The sequence below is a fragment of the Barbus barbus genome (assembly GCF_936440315.1).
Source record: "Barbus barbus genome assembly, chromosome: 29".
Lineage (NCBI taxonomy): Eukaryota > Metazoa > Chordata > Actinopteri > Cypriniformes > Cyprinidae > Barbus > Barbus barbus.
This window is the reverse complement of record NC_136757.1, coordinates 19446737-19468451: the sequence shown is the minus strand read 5'-3', so window position 1 is coordinate 19468451 and position 21715 is coordinate 19446737. Positions and strand designations below refer to the sequence as shown.

Here is a 21715-nt window from a genome sequence, read left to right as displayed (position 1 = left end):
CCTTTTTTGGGATCGCACAGGCGTAGCGTTATTCCTGCTGCGGTTCATCGCTGTGTGAGTTGATAGTGGGGGTGAAGCGCTCATCCTCCTCCTCAGCTGTCGCGCTCTGTAACGAATTGTACATTTCAGCTAATATATGATTCTCATTTAGAGCATAAAACACCTGTCGTCGATATAACAGATAAGTTAGCTTACATCTCGGCCGTTCAGACCGTGCAGTGTGAGGGTATTTAACATCTTGCAGAGGTAAGATTATTTGGACATTGCATGTCTACACAGCACAGCATTAAGGTATCATAACAGATATATTCAGAGTACCAACAAGGATGATTTTCTTTTCCTCCCTGATGAAAATACATTTCTGTAATGGAATCCTAAAAACATTACATCTATCTCTAAAAGCTGTTGCAATCATCACAAATATGTGTGACTGTGATGGGATTCAGTATTAACCCTGAGATGGATTTGACAAACACTATGTTCTGACCTCAATTCAGCCTTGATCTTATCTTTACCTTTGAGGCTTGCCCATAGCATCCGTCACTGTTTAGACCAAATGCACTGACATTATTGATTTGATTATTTAAGGTACAACATCAACATCTAATTTATGTTATTTTATTTTTCAGTGTCTTTATTTTTCAGTCAAAGCAATGGGAGCTCTAAGCAAACAGCAGTTCTTTCAGGAACTGGGATCTGGTTGCTTGATTCCGACTGTCCAGCACGGTCTGGAACAAGTATGGCAGCTGTTACTCATCTGCCTAGTGTGTAGGCTGTTGTGGAGATTGGGTAAGAGGGGTTTATACAACACTTGATGTACTGTAATCTTTTAATGCTATTAAAGTAACAGTTCTAATAAAATAAAAAATTATTTACTCTCACTCATGTCATTCCAAACACTTCCTTTCCTCTGTTCCACTCGTGTAAGGGAATAGTGGCCGGATGTTTAAAGCACCAAAAAGGACAAAAATACTATTAAAACAGCAGGTCGATCATGTACAATGTACAATATATCAAGTCTTTTGAAGCCATATGATAGCTTTGTGGGAGGAAAGCTACGATCACCATTCACTTTCATTGTGTGATAAAACACTTTGGAGATTCTTCTATAAAACTTATTTTGTGTTGCATGGAAAGAAGAAGAAAAAAATATCATGACCTTGAGAAAACAATTATAGAATTGTCATGTTTGTGGGAACTACTTGTAATACTGAAGTACAATTAAAATAATAGGTAATTAAATTATGTTATGTTACAAATGATTTTTAAGCTGTATTTCCTCTCTCAGGTCTGCCCTCTTTCTTGAAACACCTGAGTACAGTGGCAGGTGGTTTTTATACTCTTTACCTGTTCTTCGAGCTGCACATGGTTTGGGTGGTGCTTCTCAGCCTCCTCTGCTACCTCATCCTCTTCCTGTGCCGCCATTCGAGCAGCCGAGGACCCTTCCTGTCCATCACGATCCTCATCTACCTCCTTCTGGGGTATGTAGATACATCCTCTCACGCTCATCTGTTTCTTCATTTTTGCATTTTGAAAAAGTAATAGGTTACAGACAAGTTACCCTATTTAAAATGTAATAAATTGTGCAACTATTTCAGTTGCTTTATTAAAGTAGTGTAACTGATTACATTTGTTTACTTTTCTAAATTTCTAATTAAAGTTTTCAACTGTTAATCATTTATTAATTTGGTTAACCTTTCAGTAGTACTCAAAAGAATGATTTATGTCAGACTTTCAAAATTCTTCAGTCTTGAATCAAGATTATAATTTTTAATTTTAAAACAGCCAGCACAAATTTAGACTTTAGCACCTCTTTTTACTTTGAGATTGTTCTGAGGTTAAATACATAAATCATAGCGATAGTTCTGGAATTACCCAGCTCCTCCTCTGTCAGTCAGGATCCAGCCTCTGATTCTCTTTTAAATAAGACTAATTCAAAAATGTGTACATAAAATTACAGAACAGAACAATATCTGCAATACTTTTGTAGGTTCTGTTCTTTTTACCCTGGGGGGTTATTGCTGCTCTCCCTGCTCTCATCCATGCTAGGCTGCATGAATGCACAGGGAGTTCTTGCCCAGAACAGAACCATGCACCAATCCAAACTGTATGCTAACTGTCAATCATCTTTGAAGATAGTGGTCCTGACAGAAACAGTACATGTAACTAGTTACTCCTCAACACTGGTAGTCATATATATATATATATACTGTACATACAGTGTCACATGATCCTTCAGACATCATTCAAATACTCTGATTTGGTATTGAAAAAACATTTGTTATTGTTATCAGTGTCGAGAACAGTTGTGCTGCTTAGTAGTTTCGTGGAAATATAATTTTTTTTCAGTATCCTTTGAAGAATAGAAGCTTTGATAGAACAGAATTTATTTGAAATAGAATTCTTTGTGCCATTATAGATGTCTTTACTAACTATATATCTCCTATTTTTCAAATTAAGTTATATTTTTAATATTGTATTTTTGTTACATTTTTTAAAAGGATATAGAACCTGGTGAGTCAGAGATGCCGTTTTAAGATTCTGTTCTTTCTGTTTCAGAGAACTGCATATGATGGATACAACAACCTGGCATAAAATGAGAGGTCAGTCTTTGATGCTGTTTTATTACCAGACATTAGTGACCATTAGACCAGGACTGTATAGACGTTTCTTATTCTAAATTTAAAATAAAATACTTGTTGTGGTCATGTAGGTTCCCAGATGGTAGTGGCCATGAAAGCAGTTTCTCTTGCCTTTGATTTGGACAAAGGCATAGTGGAGAAATTTCCCTCTCCAGTGGAGTTTATGGGCTACATTTACTTTGTGGGGACGGTCATCTTTGGGCCTTGGATCAGTTTCAGTAGCTACATGGATGCGGTAGAGAGTCGAAAACTTGTGAGTCTCAAATTTCATTCTAATACAAATAAGAATTAAAGGGGTTTAAGAGCATTACAGGTGCTTCCACTAGCACTTTACCGTGTTTATATGATCTTTTTCAGAGTGTCTCCTGGATTTTGAAGTCAGTCTTCAGCTGTGTGAAGAGCCAGCTTTGTCTGGTAATTTCCAACTGCATTGCACCCTATCTCTTTCCCTATTTCATCCCAGTCTTTGGAGACAAGCTGCTCCGCAAGTGAGTATAGTATGTAGTTATTCAATGAGCAATGAGATGTAAAGTATGGATTGATTCTTCTACTTCTAATATCAAACGTGTTAATCTTAATTGTTGTGTTGCTATCTGTGGCTTAGTTTTTCATTTTTGACAGATCTGTTTTCATATTTTTTCCTCAGCAAGAAACGAAAGATGAGGTATTGTCCTACTTATATTATTTACATAAATTTTAATTATGAGGATAAAAGCATAAAACATGCTTCTGCTAAATTTACTTGTAAAAAGAATTAAAACTGAATTCTGCTAGGTTTGAGATTTCTGTATAAATTCTTTCTATTTAGTAAATAAATATAAATAAATTGAGTTTATTAATGCTTTTTATTTTGTATTTCAATGCAGGGGCTCTATTAAAAGGTAGGCAATGCACAGTGTTACACCTCAATAGTTTAATGTCTCTGATCTTTGATAACCTTCAGCTTTGTGATTCTCCTCATCAGGTGGCTACAGGCCTATGAGAACACCCTGTCCTTCCATTTCAGTAATTACTTTGTGAGTTACCTTGGTGAGACGACCACCACACTGGCAGGTGCTGGTTTCACAGAGGAGAAGGACAATCTTAAGTGGTTTGTATAAATTACACAGATTTAAACACTGTCAGTGTCAGAAATTAAATAGAGGACATACCTGTGGCAAAAATGTCAGTAAACATGACAAACATGCTTCATGATCAATTCCTTTTTTTTCATATATCTGGTAGTCTAATGAAATAGGCTTAAAGTTTAGTTTAGTATGGTTTTACTTGGCTCTGAAGACACTGATGTGACTTACTGATCATTTTATATTGTTTCAATTAAAGCACCAATTGTGAGACTGTTTATTTTATTTAAAAACACCATTAAAATGAATTATAGGGTGCAAATATTGTTAATAAAAGATTAATTTTAAATATCAATGAAATTATTGTTATTTTGGTAATATAAATGTTTGTTTATAAAAGTTGTTATTTCTGACATCACTATGTTTAATATCACTGAAAGTATATGATTGGCCTTTACTTTTGCTGGCAAATTCAGAATTAGTAAATTTTTCCTGATCTTCCCTCATTTCTATCTCACAAACGCTCTTTTTTTTATGCCATTTCTGTTATTTCAGGGACTTGACAATAGCAAAGCCGCTAAATATAGAGTTTCCCAGGTCTGTGGTTGAAGTGGTGACTTCCTGGAACCTGCCCATGTCCTGCTGGCTTAACACCTGTGCGTGTTTGTTTGTTTGATTATGTTATTTGATTTTGTGTATAGTGTTGTATTGGTTTTAATACACTCCAAAATTAATTAAATGTATTTTACCTCCCAAAAGACTTAAATGATAGCATTTTAATTAGAGCAGACATTTGTGTATCTTCTTTTACCTCCAAATATTTGGGTAAGCCACATTCTCAACCTTATTTTTTAAAGATGTGTTCAGGAAGGCTCTCAAATATGGGAGCTTCACAGCTATTATCTTGACATACATAGCAAGCGCCCTGCTGCATGTGAGTGCATTTTTGCTTATTGTTCATTTGTCATTATATTGATTATTTCATTTGAATTGACTGCATTTTGTTCTCCGGGCTTAAGTACAATATTGTATTTCTGTGCCCACAGGGTTTAAGCTTCCACATTTGGGCAGTATTATTTACATTAGGCTTCATAACATATATTGAACATGGTGAGTATCTGTTCAGGTATTATCTGCAAATGTAATAATTCTTTAAAATGTTTTAATCAGTTCAAAAGAGTTACGTTTACCGGTTCAGCTGACTAATGCATCTTTTCACAGTATTAATCACCTTTCAGCTTGGATATTGGTTGTGTGTTTAATGGACTGTGTCTTTATTCTGTGTTTTAGTGCTTAGGAAAAGATTGTCAGTCATTTTAAATGCATGTGTCCTCTCCAAGAGATGCCCATCTGACTGCAAACACAGACATAAAAAGGTGTTGTATGCATCATTATGGCTGTAGAAGAACTTTTGTGAATATTTTAAACAAAGGCAAAAAAGATCATAAAAAATAAAAACCCCATCTTTTGATAAGCCTTTACTAAATTATTAACTTGTTAAATTTTTTACTGTTTTAAATCTTTTTTTTAATTATTATTATTATTTTTTTTTACCATTTTATATTAGAATTTAAAAAGTTAAAAGTTCTTTAAAAATTTAACTTTTTTATATTTCATCTTTTTTTTCTCTAGGAATTTTGGGTATATTTAATTAACGGGATGTTTAGCATGTTAGCAGTGCTACATTTAACATACCTGGGCTCAATTTTTGGCTCCAGCACAGATGACATGGATTCTGATGAGGTACAACTTACTTTTTCTGAAATATTATGGCCCCTGCCTTCTGTGTAAGTTATTATTTATATTAGTTACATGACTTAAATGATTTTATTTTGCCTGCAGGATGGCATGGCCAACCACACCATTGAGAAATGGACACAGCTCAGCTGGACAAGCCACTGGTTGACCTTTGGCCTTTGGGTCCTGTATCGCCTTATTCTATAAACACTGAGACCTACATAGACGAGAAGAGATGGGGAGAGGATAGCAATAACTGTGATTGGATATTTTATATGGTTTTACTGTAGAGGAGTTGTGGCCGTTTATGGCATCACTGTGAACTCTGGTCCTCGAATCCAGGACAAACTAACGTACAGGTAATATTGATCCACACCATTGGACCACTGGATATTCTGAAGTTTTCTAAACTACCTAAAGTAAAGAAGCATCAAGACTAAAAAAAAACAGCAATCCTCAGTAAGTGTGAACATTTACTTGATATTAATGTTAATGAATTGATCAAGATTTTGATGACTTATAGATCCTGTAGTTGTAGTTGGTTTTGTTTCATGGTTTTTAGGATAATTACTTCTTAATCAGAAAAGAAGGTAAATATTTTCAGTGCTTGTTTCAGAAGCTCAAATTGCACAAATCAAGTTTGGTTTGTTGCGTTTTTTTTTCTTTTTCCCAATAATGACTAATACTCATGCTTATTCACTAAAGCACATATCATGCTGCGATTCACAGTCAGATTTTGCTCGTCACAGTTATCATGAACAACAAACATGCCATAAAACAGGGGTCGCCAAACTCGTTCCTGGAGGGCCAGTATCCTGCAGAGTTTAGCTCCAACCCTAATCAAACACACCTGAACAAGCTATTCTTCTTCTTATGTATACTTGAAACTTCCAGGCAGGTGTGTTGAGGCAAGTTGGAGCTAAACACTGCAGGACACTGGCCCTCCAGGACCCCTGCCATAAAATCTCATCACGGGGCTCTGAATAAACATATGATAAAGTTGACATCCTCTGTTTTGTATGAATTGTATGAAATAGTGACAGTAATTTTCTGGGTGACTTTGAAAGTTGAAACACTTTGAGACACTCAAATGAGACAGTATTAGTAACGTTTGCTTGTTCTTATATTTAAACTTTTAAAAAATGTATTAACAACAAATGGGAAACGTTAAAGTATACAGATAGTGTGTATTTGTTTTCAGTGTATTTATTTTAATCTTTGCCATCTAATTTGGTAGTAAATAGTTATTTTTCACCATCATCACAATGAATTGTATGGATTGTTTTTTAGTGCCAAACAGAACAATAATCATTAATAGCTGATTAATTACAGGTGTGTTCTTACATTATTTTTCATACACACATACACACAACACATTTTTCTATTGAATCACCCATCCCTATAGTTTTATTAGTGAATTCAAATTACTCAGATGTATTATTTTGACTGCATTGTGTATGTCTGACTGCCAAACTCTCGATAATAAAACAAACAATTTTGTAATTTTCTCCCAATTTTTCATGTACACAACCTTGTCAGACCTTGTTTTTACAGTAGGGGGCAGCAGCACGCAAGCATTTGGACAGCCCAACCTTACGACAGAATCAGAAACTGAAGCAAAACCCCACTACAAATGGGACAACATGGCGATGTCCTCGGGCATGACACTCTTTTGTCGTTTAACGGGCAGATCTTTAGGGACCGTACTCGGTCACGGCCGTGGGAAATCTCTCACAGCTCGGAGATGGTATATTAGTGCCAGTGCAGGAAACAGTGAGTAAACGCATGCTTTTCACGCACCGCAATGTTGACTCGAGTCAAACCAGGAGGTCAGAGGAATTGAGATAATATTTCAGGCTATAATTTCACGCCAAACATCTCCTTTTTATTAAGTATTATCACCTGATGTTGTACGGAATCTCAATAATATGAAATGCAGAACACAGGTCTTAGTTCTGTTGTAGACAGCATATGCGATAGAGTCACGTGTCTCAGCTGAGATGCCAGTAGATTGGCACGAGCTAATAAAGCTCGTGATAGTAGCGCAGGTCAGCGTAAATAACAGTGCAAATGCATCACCATCGTCATCTCGATAAATTGCCAACGGGAACATCATGTTCTCTCACATCAATAATTAAGAGACTCACAGGTTTTCTTTAATTCCTTTACAAATTACAATTCTTCATGATACCAGAGAAATATCACATACAGCTATTTCTGATTGTGGCAGGGATTATTAATTAGTATGGTATCTCCTTCATACTGTTATAAGCTTTCAGAGTATGTCTGGAATTTTTATAACGTTTAGGCTACATGAAGTACTTTCATAGCTACCAGTTGGAATACTTGGAAGTCCCCATCCCTCCTAAAACCAGCCAATAGACTACTGACCACTTTAAATGAATAAATTACTTATTAATCAGTTATTTCTATCTTTTGCTGTAGTGTGTCATTAGGAAATATCAGTTCACATTTCCAAACATTAATTTTGCCATTAATTGTAATAATCCAGTGAGATTTTGACAACAGCCAGTGCTCCACACAGAGATCTGATCTCATCATCATCCAGTCTGTCTGGAATGACATGAAGAAACAGAACAAACTGAGACAGACTAAATCCAGAAGAACTGTGGCAACGTCTCCAAGATGCTTCAAGAAACCTACCTGTAAAGCTACCTGAAAAACTACACACAAGTGGACCTAGACCAAAAGCTGCTTTAAACGCAAAGGATGGTCACACCAAATAGTTAATAGAAGTTAATTGATAAAGAAAATTTATTGATAACATTATTTATGACAGTATTATTATTTTACAGCATTTTTACACAAGTGTTTAAAACTTTTTAACAGTACTGTAGCTTTGCAGGTAGGGTTCTGAAATGATAGTGAATAATTAGCTTATTTATTTAACTTGGTATTTACATGGCACTAAATTGTATTTCAAGAAAACCATGGAAGTACAATGCTATCAGTAAAAATAAATGGAAAAGTGCATGGCTTATTATTTTGGAAACAATTTACAATATGGTCCCATTTGTCAATGCATTAGCTAACATTGATAATGAGTCATATATTATTTATTACAAACAATAATGTTATGCGTCTTCTTGCTGTTGTCGTATTTATATGTGTGCACTGGAAGCATCATTACCAAATTCCTTGTGTATGCAAGCACACTTGATAAAAAAGCTCTCTCTGAGTTTATAAATTAATTGTTTATTAATCTTTGTTAAAATACAATTCTAGTTCATTGACTAATGTTAACACATACAGCTTCTGATTGTAAAAATGTATTAACATTAACTAATATTAACAAATGCTTTAGAAGTATTGTTCATTGTTCGTTAACATTTACTAATGTAGCTAACTAATATTAATGAATCTAATGAAAACATATTGTTTTGTTACCATTATTTTATTATTGCACAAAACACTGGTTAACTCGTGTTATAATATTTTTCCAGAATGTTTTGTGAAAATGTTGGTAAACCAGAAATAGTTTATCAATATAATAACCACCGTTTGAATGATTATTTATGACAGATTTGCAGTTTAAGCTTGATGAGCGGACAGCCCACAGCAGCCTGGACCTTTTTAAGAAGGACACAGGTGTGATCTATCGAATGCTTGGTGTGGACCCCTCTCTCGTGCAGGATACCCCTCTCCGATTCCGGGACTGGGCTGTGGTTCTCGCTGACACCCACATTGACTCTGGACGGCACTACTGGGAGGTGACGGTTAAAAAGTCCCATGAATTCCGGGTGGGTGTGGCCGAGGTGTTGACATCACGTGATGAATGCGTGGGCACCAATTCCAGTTCCTGGGTGTTCGCGTTTGTCCAGAGGAAATGGTTTGCTATGACCACTGGCAAGCAGGTCCCGGTGGCATTGGTGGGGAAACCCGATCGGGTTGGGCTCTTGCTGGACTACGAGGCTGGACGGCTCAGTCTGGTGGACATCCAGAAAGCTGAAGTGGTGTACACGATAAAAACACAGTTCCGCTCGCCCATCTGTCCTGCGTTTGCACTCTGGGATGGGGAGTTGCTCACACACTCTAGACTGGAGATCCCACCAGGGCTTTAGTGACTCTTGTTCATTCACACATGGATGCTACATGCCTCTTAATGGATAGAAAAGGAGAAGTAGGGGCCTTATAAAAAGACTAAGGAAGTCAGTGGGAACATAGCTGTTTTTACAGCCATTAAACCAGATTTGAGCAATATTTGTCTGTTCTGTTGGTGAAAACATCCTCTCAGTGTACTATTTGTGATATGCAGATGAACTAATTAATCCATATATGCACATATAAATACTTGAAAGTCATTTCTCATTTTGCATCGGTGCCCAAGTACAGTGTTCAGAGATGTTTTTCAATAAAAAGACATTCTTCACCAGTGATATTCTTTATTTACAGTTTATACATTCATTTTTTTTCTTGTCTTATTTCATGTCATTCAGTCCATCTTACACTTTTTCACTTTCACATGGAACAAATACACCTTTAAATATGAACTTTCTTTTCTGAACAGTTTTGTATCCAGCAATAAAGTGTCCACGTACCAAGTTTTAAATACATTCATTTCTGGCAAAATATGCACCAGATGCTTCCCAAGCAGGTTCAGTCAAAGCTTTTGTGCCCTACATTAAAATAATGTCTTTTAAATTATGTAATACCTTACAAAAAAGTCTATTAACAGGCTTAAGAAATTCACACATTAAAAATAGTACAAATATACAAATACGTGCTAATAATGTTAAGCCAAAGATTATTAATAACCTAAATGACATGGACAGCTTTGCCATATGGACAACTGGGCCAAAGTTCACAATGTGCTGGCTTGTTAAACTCCTAAAGGTAATATGAGGTAATGACATTTCTAGTATGGTTATCTAATAAATAAACTACTTTTTAATGTGCATGCATGCTTTTCTTGATAGATATCCTGCTAAATTTACATTTGTACCTAGTAAACAAGGCAGATTCTCGAAAATCTTCCTATGAAAGAAGTCAAGAAAGTGCTTAGGATTATAAATTCCAATAGGTTTAAAAGATGGTATGAGCAATTTTTGAATAGTTCTTAAGAAGTTCTCAAATATTTTCTCAATAACATCTTCAAGAGCAACATTTCTTAAAATGCCAGCCTTCTATATTTTATGATTGTATACTACTTTGCTAGTATAAATAGTACTTAAGAAGAATCTGAAGGAAGTTTTTTGAATCCAACTCCTAGTTACTGGCTAACCTTCCAGTTAAGGATGTGTTTTAATATAAAAATCCTTCTGCTGTGATAAATGTGAAGGGAAAGGAAGCTTCTGCATTTCTAATTTGGTCCAAGCACAACCAAACTCCTTGAGGAGCTGTACGAGAAATTACCTGGAAGTACCTGGTAGTTTCATAATCCCACAGTAGACTGAATGGATGTCTGAGAGACTACAGTAATGACCATCTTAAACCATCAACAGAAGCTAGCGGAGGTCTACGTGTAGCAGAGCTTTGGGTTTGAAGCACTATCTCAGTAACACCTGCGCACACCTGCTCAGCATGTCCTTACACAGGCTTTGTCATAAATCTCACACCCACATGCTTCCCTGATGTCATGAAAGACTGAAGTTTGGGATGTTCATGGTAGTTCTCGCTCATACTAAACCCTCCAGAGTCTCCATACTCTTCAGTTCATCGGCGTCCATGGTGGAATCAGGACACGCATCTGCACTGAGCTCTTCTGGCATTAGTGTGTGTGTGTAAACGCTCTGGTATTCTTGTAGGACTTTAACTACGGCGCTGTGCCCAAACTGCATAGCGTCATCGAGAGGTGTGTTCCCCCATCTGAAAAACAGATGCATTTTAATAAAGGACAAAAAAAGACCCGAAAAAGTGCAAGAGTGGGGAGCTCTGCTGTACCTGTCCTTTGCAAATGGGTTGACTTTGCAGGTATGTGTTAAAAACTTGACTGCATCCAAGTGCCCTGAAATCAGAGTTTTAGATAAATGACTTGTTAATTTTCACCCAAAAGTGGAGTATTGTGAAATTTAAATATAATTTAAAATGTGATGGCAAAGCTAAATTTTCAAAAGCCATTAATCCAGTTTTCAGTTTCACATGATCCTTCAGAAATCATTCTAATGCTGATTTGCTGCTCAAGAAACATGTCTTATGTTAAAAACAACTGTGCTATTTTTGTGGAATCTGTGGATTTTTTTTTTCAGGATCCTTCAGTGAATAAAAAGGTCAAAAGAACAGCATTTAATAAAAACAGAAACCTTGTGTAACATTATAAATGTCTTACTGTCACTTTTGAGCAATTTAACACATCCCTGCTAAATAAAAGTCTTAATTTCTGACCCTAAACATTTTAACAATACTGTAAACACACCAGAAAAATCCCAAAATGGCCTTATTACCTTCTGCTGAGGCCACATGTAGAGCGGTACGGGTGTCATAGTCAGTCAATTCCATATTAACTGCAGACAGAGCGATTCTGTGAAACAAAATTAATATCTTACTGATGCTCATATCATGACCATTCTCATAAAAATCTTTGAATGTATATTTATTTGCAATAAAAGAAAGAAAATATTACCTCCTGAGAGCTGAAACATCACCACTGTAAGCAGCAAACATCAGATCCACCACAGACTTGTTCTGTAATATAAATATAATGATTGATCGCAACTTTGAGCTAGCTTCTAGCTTTTAGCTTTAATTTGTTAGCACGGTGTGACTGAAATTTGGTCTGTGGTCTCACCCTCTCGTGGCCTGTCTGTCTGCGAGGGTCTAACTTCTTCACAAAGTGTCTCAGATTGTCATAGTTGTGGAAGTTAAAGAGGGAGACTAGCTCCTAAAAGACAAGCAAATTCAGCTAATGGTCTCACAGAAAAAATAAACAAATAGGAAGAGATACAAAACCAAAGCTCATGAAAAAGTACCTGGCAGAAGTGAATGCCTCGGATGCTATTGCCAACACGGTCAAGAGCTGGAGACCAGCACATCACCCCCATGATATTAGGAACCACAAGCAGCACAGCACCAGACACCCCAGATTTAGCAGGCAAACCCACCTGTGGAAGAGAAACACAAACAATAACACTGATTTTATTTAAGTAATTAGCTGAGGTTTAAAGCAAATGACTGAAATAGTTTAATCCAGCTGTAAAGTCCACTGTGTCTGTGTGCTTCGTCACATTGGGGAATTCTGCAAGCAATCAGTCGGCTGTGTGTGTGTGTGACTCACGTGAAAGGCAAACTGGCCGGAAAAGTCATACATGCCACACGAGTGCATGAGACTGAGAGTGTTGCGGACGGCCTCGGCACTGAGTACACGCTCGCCTGTGATTGGACAGATCCCTCCATTAGCTAATGTGGCTGCCATGACGCTTCCAGACTCGCATGTCACCTCAATAGAACACAGCTGGAAAGGAAATAAAGACATTAATGAGAAAATTTAGTGACATTAACATTAACAAGTAACATTATTAAAGACAATTATGTGTCAGAATGACAGCTTATTTACCTGAAAGTAGAAGTCAAGGGCTGCCATCATGTCAACTCCACTGGGAAAACACTACAGGAAAAAATGCAGAGCAGCAGATGAGAAAGCAATAAAAATCCTGTCAATATGCTTATAAAAATGACAGTGACCAAAGAGAGACTCACTCTCTTCTCTTTGAGATAATAGCCAATCGCGTAGTTCCTGTCACCGGTCTCTTTCTCTGACTGGAAACTTTAAATATCACCAGACATTTGTTATCACCAGAAAATGTTATCACCAGTACATGTTAGATAACAAACTAGGTTCACCTCTAAGAGAGTGTAATTTGATAGAAATAATGAGGTTGTATTTAAAACTCACGTGGCATTACTGAACCCAACATATTCTCTGCCAGACATTCTCTTCAGATAATCCATCATCTGACACACAAATATAAACCAATATTCATAACAAGCCAGATAACAGCAAACACCTGGGATAGTTCACATGGAGGAGATGTTGCAATTTACTCACAAAGTCAAACTTCTCTGCCTTGTTGGAACCAGGCTGTAATAGAGACACAAAAGGAGAAAGTGAGAGAAGATGACAGAAAAAGGAAGTACACTTAAGCATAGGTTTAAAACTGAACTGAAATGACATGTTTTCAGATACTTAATTTCTAATTAAAAGTAAAAAAAAATTAATGGTAAATTAAAATATATTTCAATGTAATTTCTATTGAAACTTGATAAAGTTGCAATTTAGTGCATTTCAAATATATAAACTTAAAATGCAATATCAAATAAAGTACTTTATATGTGGTTTAGTATGTTAGTTAACAGTCAATAGATTAATAAAACATGACTTAAAACTTAAAAGTAAAACTTTTCATTTGACATGATTACAAAGTGCACTTTTTAAAAGTGTGTTAAGAAACAGTCATGAAAGTGTACTTTCTTTAAGTACACTTAAGTGGCCTTTTATTTTAAACGGTTACTCCACCCCAAAATGAAAATTTTGTCATTAATCACTTACACCCATGTCGTTCCAAACCTGTAAAACCTTCGTTCGTCTTCGGAACACAATTTAAGATAATTTAGATGAAATTGTAGGCTTGTGACTGTCCCATTGACTGCCAAACTATTAACACTGTCAAGGCACAGAAAAGTCTAAAAAACATAGTCAGAATAGTCCATATGCCATCAGTGGTTCATCCGTAACATTATGAAGCTATGAGAATACATTTGTATGCAAAAAAAAAAAAAGAAGACTTTATTCAACAATTCGCCATTTTGGAAAATATCCGTTGGACGCAAACTGCGTACGCTGTTCTGTGTAAGCCGCACTGAACGGATATGTCTTCTACGTTTGTTTACGCTTTGATTTGAACGAAAGCAATGTATCCTTGTGGCGCGGCTGACACAGAACAGCGTACGCAGTTTGCGTCAGGGGATATTCTCCAAAATGGCTCTATGCTGACAGAGGAGACGAATTGTTCAATAAAGTCATTTTTTTCCTTTGCGTACAAAATGTATTCTCGTTGCTTCATAACGTTACAGTTGAACCACTTATGGCAGATTGACTATTCTGATGATGTTTTTATACTTTTCTTAAACTTTTATACTTTGCCTTGACAGTGTTAATAGTTTGGCAGTCAATGGGACAGTCACAACAAGCCTACCGGTTTTCATCCAAAATATCTTAAATTGTGTTCCAAAGACAAACGAAGCTTTTACGGGTTTGGAACGACATGGGGGTAAGTGATTAATGACAAAATTTTCATTTTGGGGTGTAGTAACCCTTTAATATTATACTATCTGTAAGTGAAGTTTCACACATCCAATTTAAGCTCACTTTTTCATAAGGGACGTCCAGCCAATACAACTAAACGCAGGAGAAGAAGGCTGGTTTATAAGTAAATAAAGGTCTGTGTTTAAAATGACTTAAATGGACTTTCAGATACTGTTTAACAATATAAATTACACACAGTTATACCTCAAATGTGAATTAATTGCTTTAAAATGTACGTTGCTAACAAGTTACTTCATAAGGCCTACACAGGTTTTGTTTATAGATCAAGCATTTAAACTTACATTCTTGTATTATATGTAGTTTATGTATAGTGTCTTTATTCAAAAATGTCAAAAACCCCATTAGAAATTTCTGACAGCTCACCCATGGCTAATGCTAATCCTTTTTAAGACAACAAACTGAACAGTTCTACAGACAGTCAAAACACATTCAACATTCACAATGTCAACTCTAATTTAGCCAATGTGCTATAATTGAACTACATATAAATAAAATTAGCTTCTGTTGGCAAGCAAAAAATAGCAAACAGTGATTCCAGTGACACAGTTTACTTTGGGACTGATCCAAAGATTCCTCTGCAAACAGTACTACAGTGCAGTATTTAAACACTTGGTGGCAGTGTGCACAAACGTGTGTGGTAAAAGTGTGGTATGATATGATATCTTATCCTATAAATATGCATACAAATCTATAAAGGTTATGAGTTCAGTGAATATGTGTTATGGATGTGAAAGAAAAGATTTTGCAAATGTGGGCATGATCATGATCGGTCATGTTTTTCATTGCACAGTTGCAGTGAACATGAAGTTAAATGACAGAACATGAAGGATGAATATAAAGCCAAATGATTCAACATGAACTGTTATTCCCTAACTGGTATTAGGGAAAATTACCCCACATATTGAGTTTCATATGTACTAAGGTGTGATGTTAAGGTGACCAGTTCCACGAGGTCCGAAAGGGAGTCCCATGTGCAAAGGTCAGCGCAATGCGATCACAGCCGTGAGATGTCTTCGTCTTAAAAAGCACTCCTGTGTGTCTGTGCTCACTGATGTTGTGTAACATGTTTAAGGGCATAGGTCAAACTAGAAACTTACTCGTACTCGTTTTTGAACTTGAATTTAAAGTGGCGAGTCCCTTAAAAATTATAGCTTACATTTACTTAGGTATTGTTTTTATAACAGTTCATTTAAACCACTGAAACCTTTAATCTTCCATTGTAGTCATAGACCTTTAAGTAAGTTTGAACGTAGAAAATCTGACCCCATTTAAACATGCTTAAAGGCGTATTTCTCAGCACATCTTCTGATTGGCTGTTTAGACACACCTCTTGACCACTAGATGCTCTTGTCATTCCAATAAGGACCAACTACTCCCACTCTTACACACAAACGCACACCTTATCCGCTATTTAAAACCAGGTCAAAAGGAAAGGACAGAAATGCAATTTTGTCCAATTAAAAGTAGTTTGTCTATCATAGCAATCATTTCTTATATCAGTGCAATACAGCAATGCTGCTGAATTTAAAGCAACTTTTCAAGGCTTGTGTCCCTGTAAAGCAGTGGTCGGTGTCACGGTGCACACACAAGGGAGGATCAGGATTATTTGATAACTTCAAATAATAGTCTTTACTGATGACATCAAGGCAGGGCAAGACACAGACAGGAACACCGGGGAGTAACGAGTAGACCACACGAAACTCAACAAGCAGGAACTTAAATACACGCGCTAATGAGACAAACACACCTGAACAGAATGAACTAATAATCACATGAAACAAGGACAGGAAACAAACCAAATAAGGAAACATGAGGCGGGAACACATGACAGACGCGACAGAACCCTGACAGTCGGCAACAGGCGGCCATTATAAACCATTAGCTTTTTCCAGTAAAACCATTACAAAATTCCTTTTTGTAGTGTGTTTTGGACATTTTTCCAATAGGATTTAACATCCCACCAATAGAATCCATCACATACCAGTAGACACCATTATAGTTTCCATTAAAACCAACGTACTGTTTTTCATCACAAACTAAATTTGCACTGCAAAAAGCAGCAATTGTCAAGCAGCTTGTCATCAGGTAGGAAAAAAGTTTGCGCACAGTGTTCCAATAATAAGCCACTTTGATTTATTTATTTTATTTTTTAATATACGTTATAAACATAACTGTGATATTTCAAACATACTGCGAGCGGAAAATGGTGAACCCGGCTGTTAAGATAGAATTTTTATGTAATTGTATTGTAATCTCTTACCTTTAGGAGAGAGCTGATTACAATGGCTCCTGCATTTACCATGGGATTATGGGGTTTATCTGGGAAACAAACAAAAAAAAGTTGTCAAATTGTCAAAACTCAGTATCAAAGGGGCATCATGCTGACTGGGAATGATTCCGTATCAGATTCAGTAGTCTGCAGATGCAATGTTTCTCAGAGTTGAGGAAATCCATTGATAAGATTCATACTGAAAGGAGGTCTGATAACTGACAACTGTTTTACAGCTTCCTCTTATAATCAGACTTCATGTTGCAATAGAACACAATGAGTAATTTAGAGTCATGCAATTGGTTTGAATCTCTGGAGTTCTGTCCAGGGCAAACAAGAGAAAGATGATAAAACACAAGTATGCTGACAATGTGTCATTTTAAGTGTCCAAATACTATTTGAGACCATTTTATTTGGCCGTATCTTTGAGTGACAGCATCAATGAGAGAAATAAAACATTGTGATGGATTCTCACCATCTTCATCTAAATAGAGTTTGTTGAATTTGAGGCCACTTGGTTCTTTCCCCACATATCTGTGCACAAGTTCAGTGCTAGTCTCATGCACAGCCAGCGCATACTCCAGAGGCTTCACACATGACTGCAGACAGAATGGCATATTGGTGTCTCCAATAGCATGCCTATGTTAATAGGAAGAGATCAAATTTAAGATAAAGTGAGTGAGAGGGGAAAGGGTAAGAACACAAAATTACTATTACTATTGGTAAGATTTTTGAAAGAAGTCTCTTATGCTTACCAAGGCTGCATTCATTTGATCAAAAATGAATTTATCCCAAAAAACAGTAATTTTGTGAACTATTATTACAATTTAAAAAAACTTGTTTAAATTGTTTTTTTTTTTTTAAATGCCATTTATTACTGTGATGGCAAAGCTGAATGTTCAGCAGCTATTACTCCAGTCTTCGATGTCACATGATCCTTTAGAAATCATTCTAATATGCCGAATTAATGCTCAATTAAAAATTATTATTATTATCAACACTGAAAATGTTTATGCTGCTTTAAATATTTGTGGAATGTTTTTGATAAAGTGAAAGTTAAAAAAACAGAAACAGACAATTTGTATAATTAAATACTACATTATGTATTATATATTTCACTGTCACTTTTGATCAATCTATTGCATCCTTGCTGAACAATACAATTTAAAAGAAAATTCAAAACATTTTCAACGGTAATGTATTTATGGTCAAACAATTTCAAACACATACATGTATGTACATGTGGACCATAAAGTTCTCTCATAATAACGATAAGTCTAAAAGTATATTTTACCTCTGACCATCCACAGTGCACAGAGAAACTCCCCACAGGTCCGGACTGAACTTAGCTAACTGAGGGATGTAGTTTGCAACCTGCGCAAACACAAATAGACAAATATGGAGATGAGAAGTTGATATATATGTTTGTAAAGGTGATTCAGAAAAGCGATAAGGAAAATCAATGTCTTACTTTCCCTCCTTTCTGAGCCTGTGCGTTATAATACAGATGGTTTATGAGGGAAGAAAAGGACTCAAAGTCTGGAATGATGAACTTCCTTTGGAAAGCTTGAGTCAGGAGGACTATGTTACTGCCAACACATCTAGAAACAGAAACACACATATGCCCATGTGACACAACTGCGACTTAACAGCCACCTGTGATCTGTAATGTGCTAAGAGAGTTTTACATGACTGAAAATGAAATTTGATCCATGTTTATTAGCACCGACCGAGCTGGTTCAAAAGCAACTTAAGCGGTGCCTCACAGGACTAGCAAACACGTTATCACTGCTTAACATGGCTTAGCTTCACACACGCTTCACAGAACGCATGAACACGCACACAACAGGTGGTGAGTTGTATTTACCTCTGCTGAAGAACAAGAATTTGTATGTGATGATGTGTGCGTATGTGTGCATGATGAACAGACTGCTTGTATTTCCAGACATCCAAGAACATTGAGATATCATTTACCTGTAAGTGGCATGATTGTGTGCATATATCATAACAGCTGCAGGTCATAAACTATAAGTGATGCCACGGCATATCACAAAAACACGCATACACACATACTCTCTCACTCTTTGCATTGCTGAATCAATTCTCTACTCACTTTCTGAACAGTTCTTGGTCCATAATTGCAGTTCCAACAGACTCTTGGACAGCTTGGTGGATCTGCCGCATGCAGTCTCTCAACCGGGGGTCAGAGGTCAGCAAGCCTGTGCTTTTGAGTGCCTAAGAAAACCAGAACACATATCGCAATACTGTTCATATTTCAAATATTGAATTGTTGAAGTGATTAATTGTTCAGTGAACAATTATTGCTTGAAAATTTTAGCACGCATTCAAAGTTGAACTACTGGTTCAGGAAGCTATAACATAATATAAGTGATTTGATATTATAAGTTGATTTACACCATTGATCAAAAGCTTGGAGTCAGTATGTTGTTGTTTTTTTGACAGAAATACTAGTTTAATGATACTATTATTTATTAAGGACACATTAAATTGATCAAAACTGACAGCACAACTGTTTTCAAAATTGTTCATAAGGAATGTTTTGTGAACATCAAATCAGCACATCTGAATGATTTCTGAAGGATCAGGTGACACTGAATACTAAAGTAATGACTGCTGAAAATTCAGCTTTGCCATCACAGAAATAAATGACATTTTTAAATAAATTCTAAATATTTAAAATTGTAAGAATATTTCATAACATAAGAGATTTCTTTCAAATACATTTAAAAATATTACTGATCCCAAACTTTTGAACAGTATTGTACTTGTGAACAGAGTAAGACAAGCTTTTTTGGAATAACATGGATGGATTGTTAACAATAAGAGCAGAAATATATTAGATATTAAATATTAAAACTGTAAATAAATTACATTTTAATTTTATGTTTACTTCATAAACTGAAACTAAACTTTATGCCACTGTGATATTCAGCTGTTAGTATATTAAAATAAGGAAATGCTGAGAACTATGATGTGTCCCTTATATATTTGCAATGATTGTGACATATATGGATGTCTTTAATCAATGGCTAAATATATAAAGCTCCTATAGTACAGTGCAACACTGTTTACATTAGTCAAATGAAAGAGTTCACCATCAATCATTTGGTAGGAACATGTTTTCTTCAGTCAATGATATATAGCATTTCAGCTGTTAAATTGCAGATGACCATCATATATAGACAAAACAACCCCATGCACATAAATGATAGCAATACACTTTAGTAGGTATCTATTTCTGGGTGGCATGTGTACTGAAGTACACGCACACACGCGCACACACACACACACACACACACACCAATACAGAGATTAATGTGTTAAAACAGTCCATAATTTTATGTATTCCTTCCTGTAATATAAACTCAAACATCCAAATATGGATCCACATGTTTAGGAACAGATATATTTATTATGGGCTTTAATGGAGCTAGCCACTTGGCCCACACGTGAATTCTATTTATAGTACCATTACATAACACCAAAGATTTATGATTATTATGTAAGAATAAAAGTGTCTAATAATTTTTGAATAATACTAAATGGAAAGAATGTGGGTACGCGATGTTTACATATATGTTTATGTTTATGTATGTTATTCCTTTTCCCTCTCACTACAGTGCATGCTGACTAAATCACACACACACACACACACACACATGCACTCTGTGACTATTAGTGCAACTCACAGCCAGGAAACGCGCCACTGAGATGTTCTCTTCTCCCTGGGTGATAGTATAGAACAACAGGTCCTCCAACCCAGCAACCACCTTATTACTGCTTAAAACACAAAACAATACAGAAAACATGTTTTACTCAACACATCTCATTTTAGAAAGAACTTAACCCCTCTATAATCAAATTTTAAAAGCCCTTTATATCATCTCTATGGCAACTCATGCAGCAGGTAACGCCTCTCTGAGGATTTACCTGTACGTCGCGGCGTCCGTCTCTGTGATCACGTGCTGATGGCGCGGATGTTGGCCTGGAGATGCGCTCGTGTGCAGCCGAGCAGGTGAGCGTCTTCTGTCCAAATTTCCCGCAACTCTCTCCCATTTTCCAGCGTTCCTAATAAGCAAAATGCCAGCTTTGGACGCCCGTAGGGTCTTAACACAATGCATAATCAATGCCCAAAGTTTGAATTTCTAAATCAGCGACCTATAGGAGCTCTAAACCAGTGTGAATAAACAGCGCGTGTCTTATGCTTATGAATCGCGTGCTTTCTAGTGAGTGCCAGATAGTCCCACGAGGCATGGGCGTGACTTCTGTTGACAAATTTAGCCGGTAACCGAGGAATCATAGGCAGGTGAGGACACCCCCCCCCTGCCGGATGTTAGGGGCGTGATGGTGAGAGAAAAAAAGGAGAGGGATAATTGGTGGATCCCAGAACAGACGTATATGGCTCAATAGTAGTAACTAAGTATGCAACTTAGGGCAGACTTACTGAGCTAAAAACTTTTGCTGCTTAAAAGTTTTTGACACATAATCAGACATAATAAGTGCCAATTTAATCCCACCAGTAAGATTTGGGACCAAAATTTACTTTTGAGCTTAAGGGTCTATAAAGTGTAAAAAATAAAAAATAAATGTAGGCCTAAATGCAGACCATTTGTGACCAGTGGGAAAACATTATGAATGAGTAACTGATTGATTCACATTCAGTTACCATTCATTAATTAAAATTGTAGCCTATATGAAGAGT

The 21715-nt window shown here is 36.3% G+C and overlaps 4 protein-coding genes across 5 annotated transcripts in view; 3 read left to right on the top strand and 1 right to left on the bottom strand.

Moving 5' to 3' along the window:
- Positions 1-21715, top strand: part of LOC306849709 (uncharacterized protein) — a 919849-nt gene that overhangs the window by 33547 nt on the left and 864587 nt on the right. The gene's annotated exons all lie outside the window — the stretch shown is intronic.
- On the top strand, positions 37-5650 carry LOC306849162 (protein-serine O-palmitoleoyltransferase porcupine-like; the record flags this gene model as incomplete). The annotated part of the gene is made up of 12 exons (XM_079384014.1): positions 37-789; positions 1289-1481; positions 2560-2603; positions 2714-2895; positions 3000-3130; positions 3586-3732; positions 4262-4362; positions 4564-4640; positions 4753-4816; positions 4997-5082; positions 5339-5449; positions 5549-5650. The coding sequence occupies exons 1-12, from the start codon at positions 654-656 to the stop codon at positions 5648-5650; spliced, it is 1374 nt and encodes a 457-aa protein (XP_079240140.1). The 5' UTR covers positions 37-653.
- LOC306849147 (SPRY domain-containing protein 4-like) lies at positions 7056-10003 on the top strand. The gene is made up of 2 exons (XM_079383988.1): positions 7056-7216; positions 8987-10003. The coding sequence occupies exons 1-2, from the start codon at positions 7087-7089 to the stop codon at positions 9523-9525; spliced, it is 669 nt and encodes a 222-aa protein (XP_079240114.1). The 5' UTR covers positions 7056-7086; the 3' UTR covers positions 9526-10003.
- LOC306849146 (glutaminase liver isoform, mitochondrial-like) lies at positions 9832-21258 on the bottom strand. Of its 2 annotated transcripts, none has more exons than XM_079383986.1 (18): positions 20944-21258; positions 20703-20793; positions 19106-19227; positions 18464-18593; positions 18287-18366; positions 17468-17631; positions 16984-17042; positions 13446-13478; positions 13293-13351; positions 13097-13163; positions 12954-13004; positions 12675-12851; positions 12370-12501; positions 12189-12281; positions 12024-12085; positions 11845-11921; positions 11345-11408; positions 9832-11269 (listed from the first exon to the last, which is right to left on the bottom strand). In XM_079383986.1, exons 1-18 carry the CDS (start codon positions 21132-21134, stop codon positions 11080-11082), a joined length of 1842 nt encoding a protein of 613 aa, XP_079240112.1. In that variant the 5' UTR covers positions 21135-21258; the 3' UTR covers positions 9832-11079. The 2 variants fall into 2 exon arrangements, with proteins under 2 accessions (XP_079240112.1, XP_079240113.1); XM_079383987.1 differs by having other exon boundaries at positions 20703-20790; positions 20944-21238.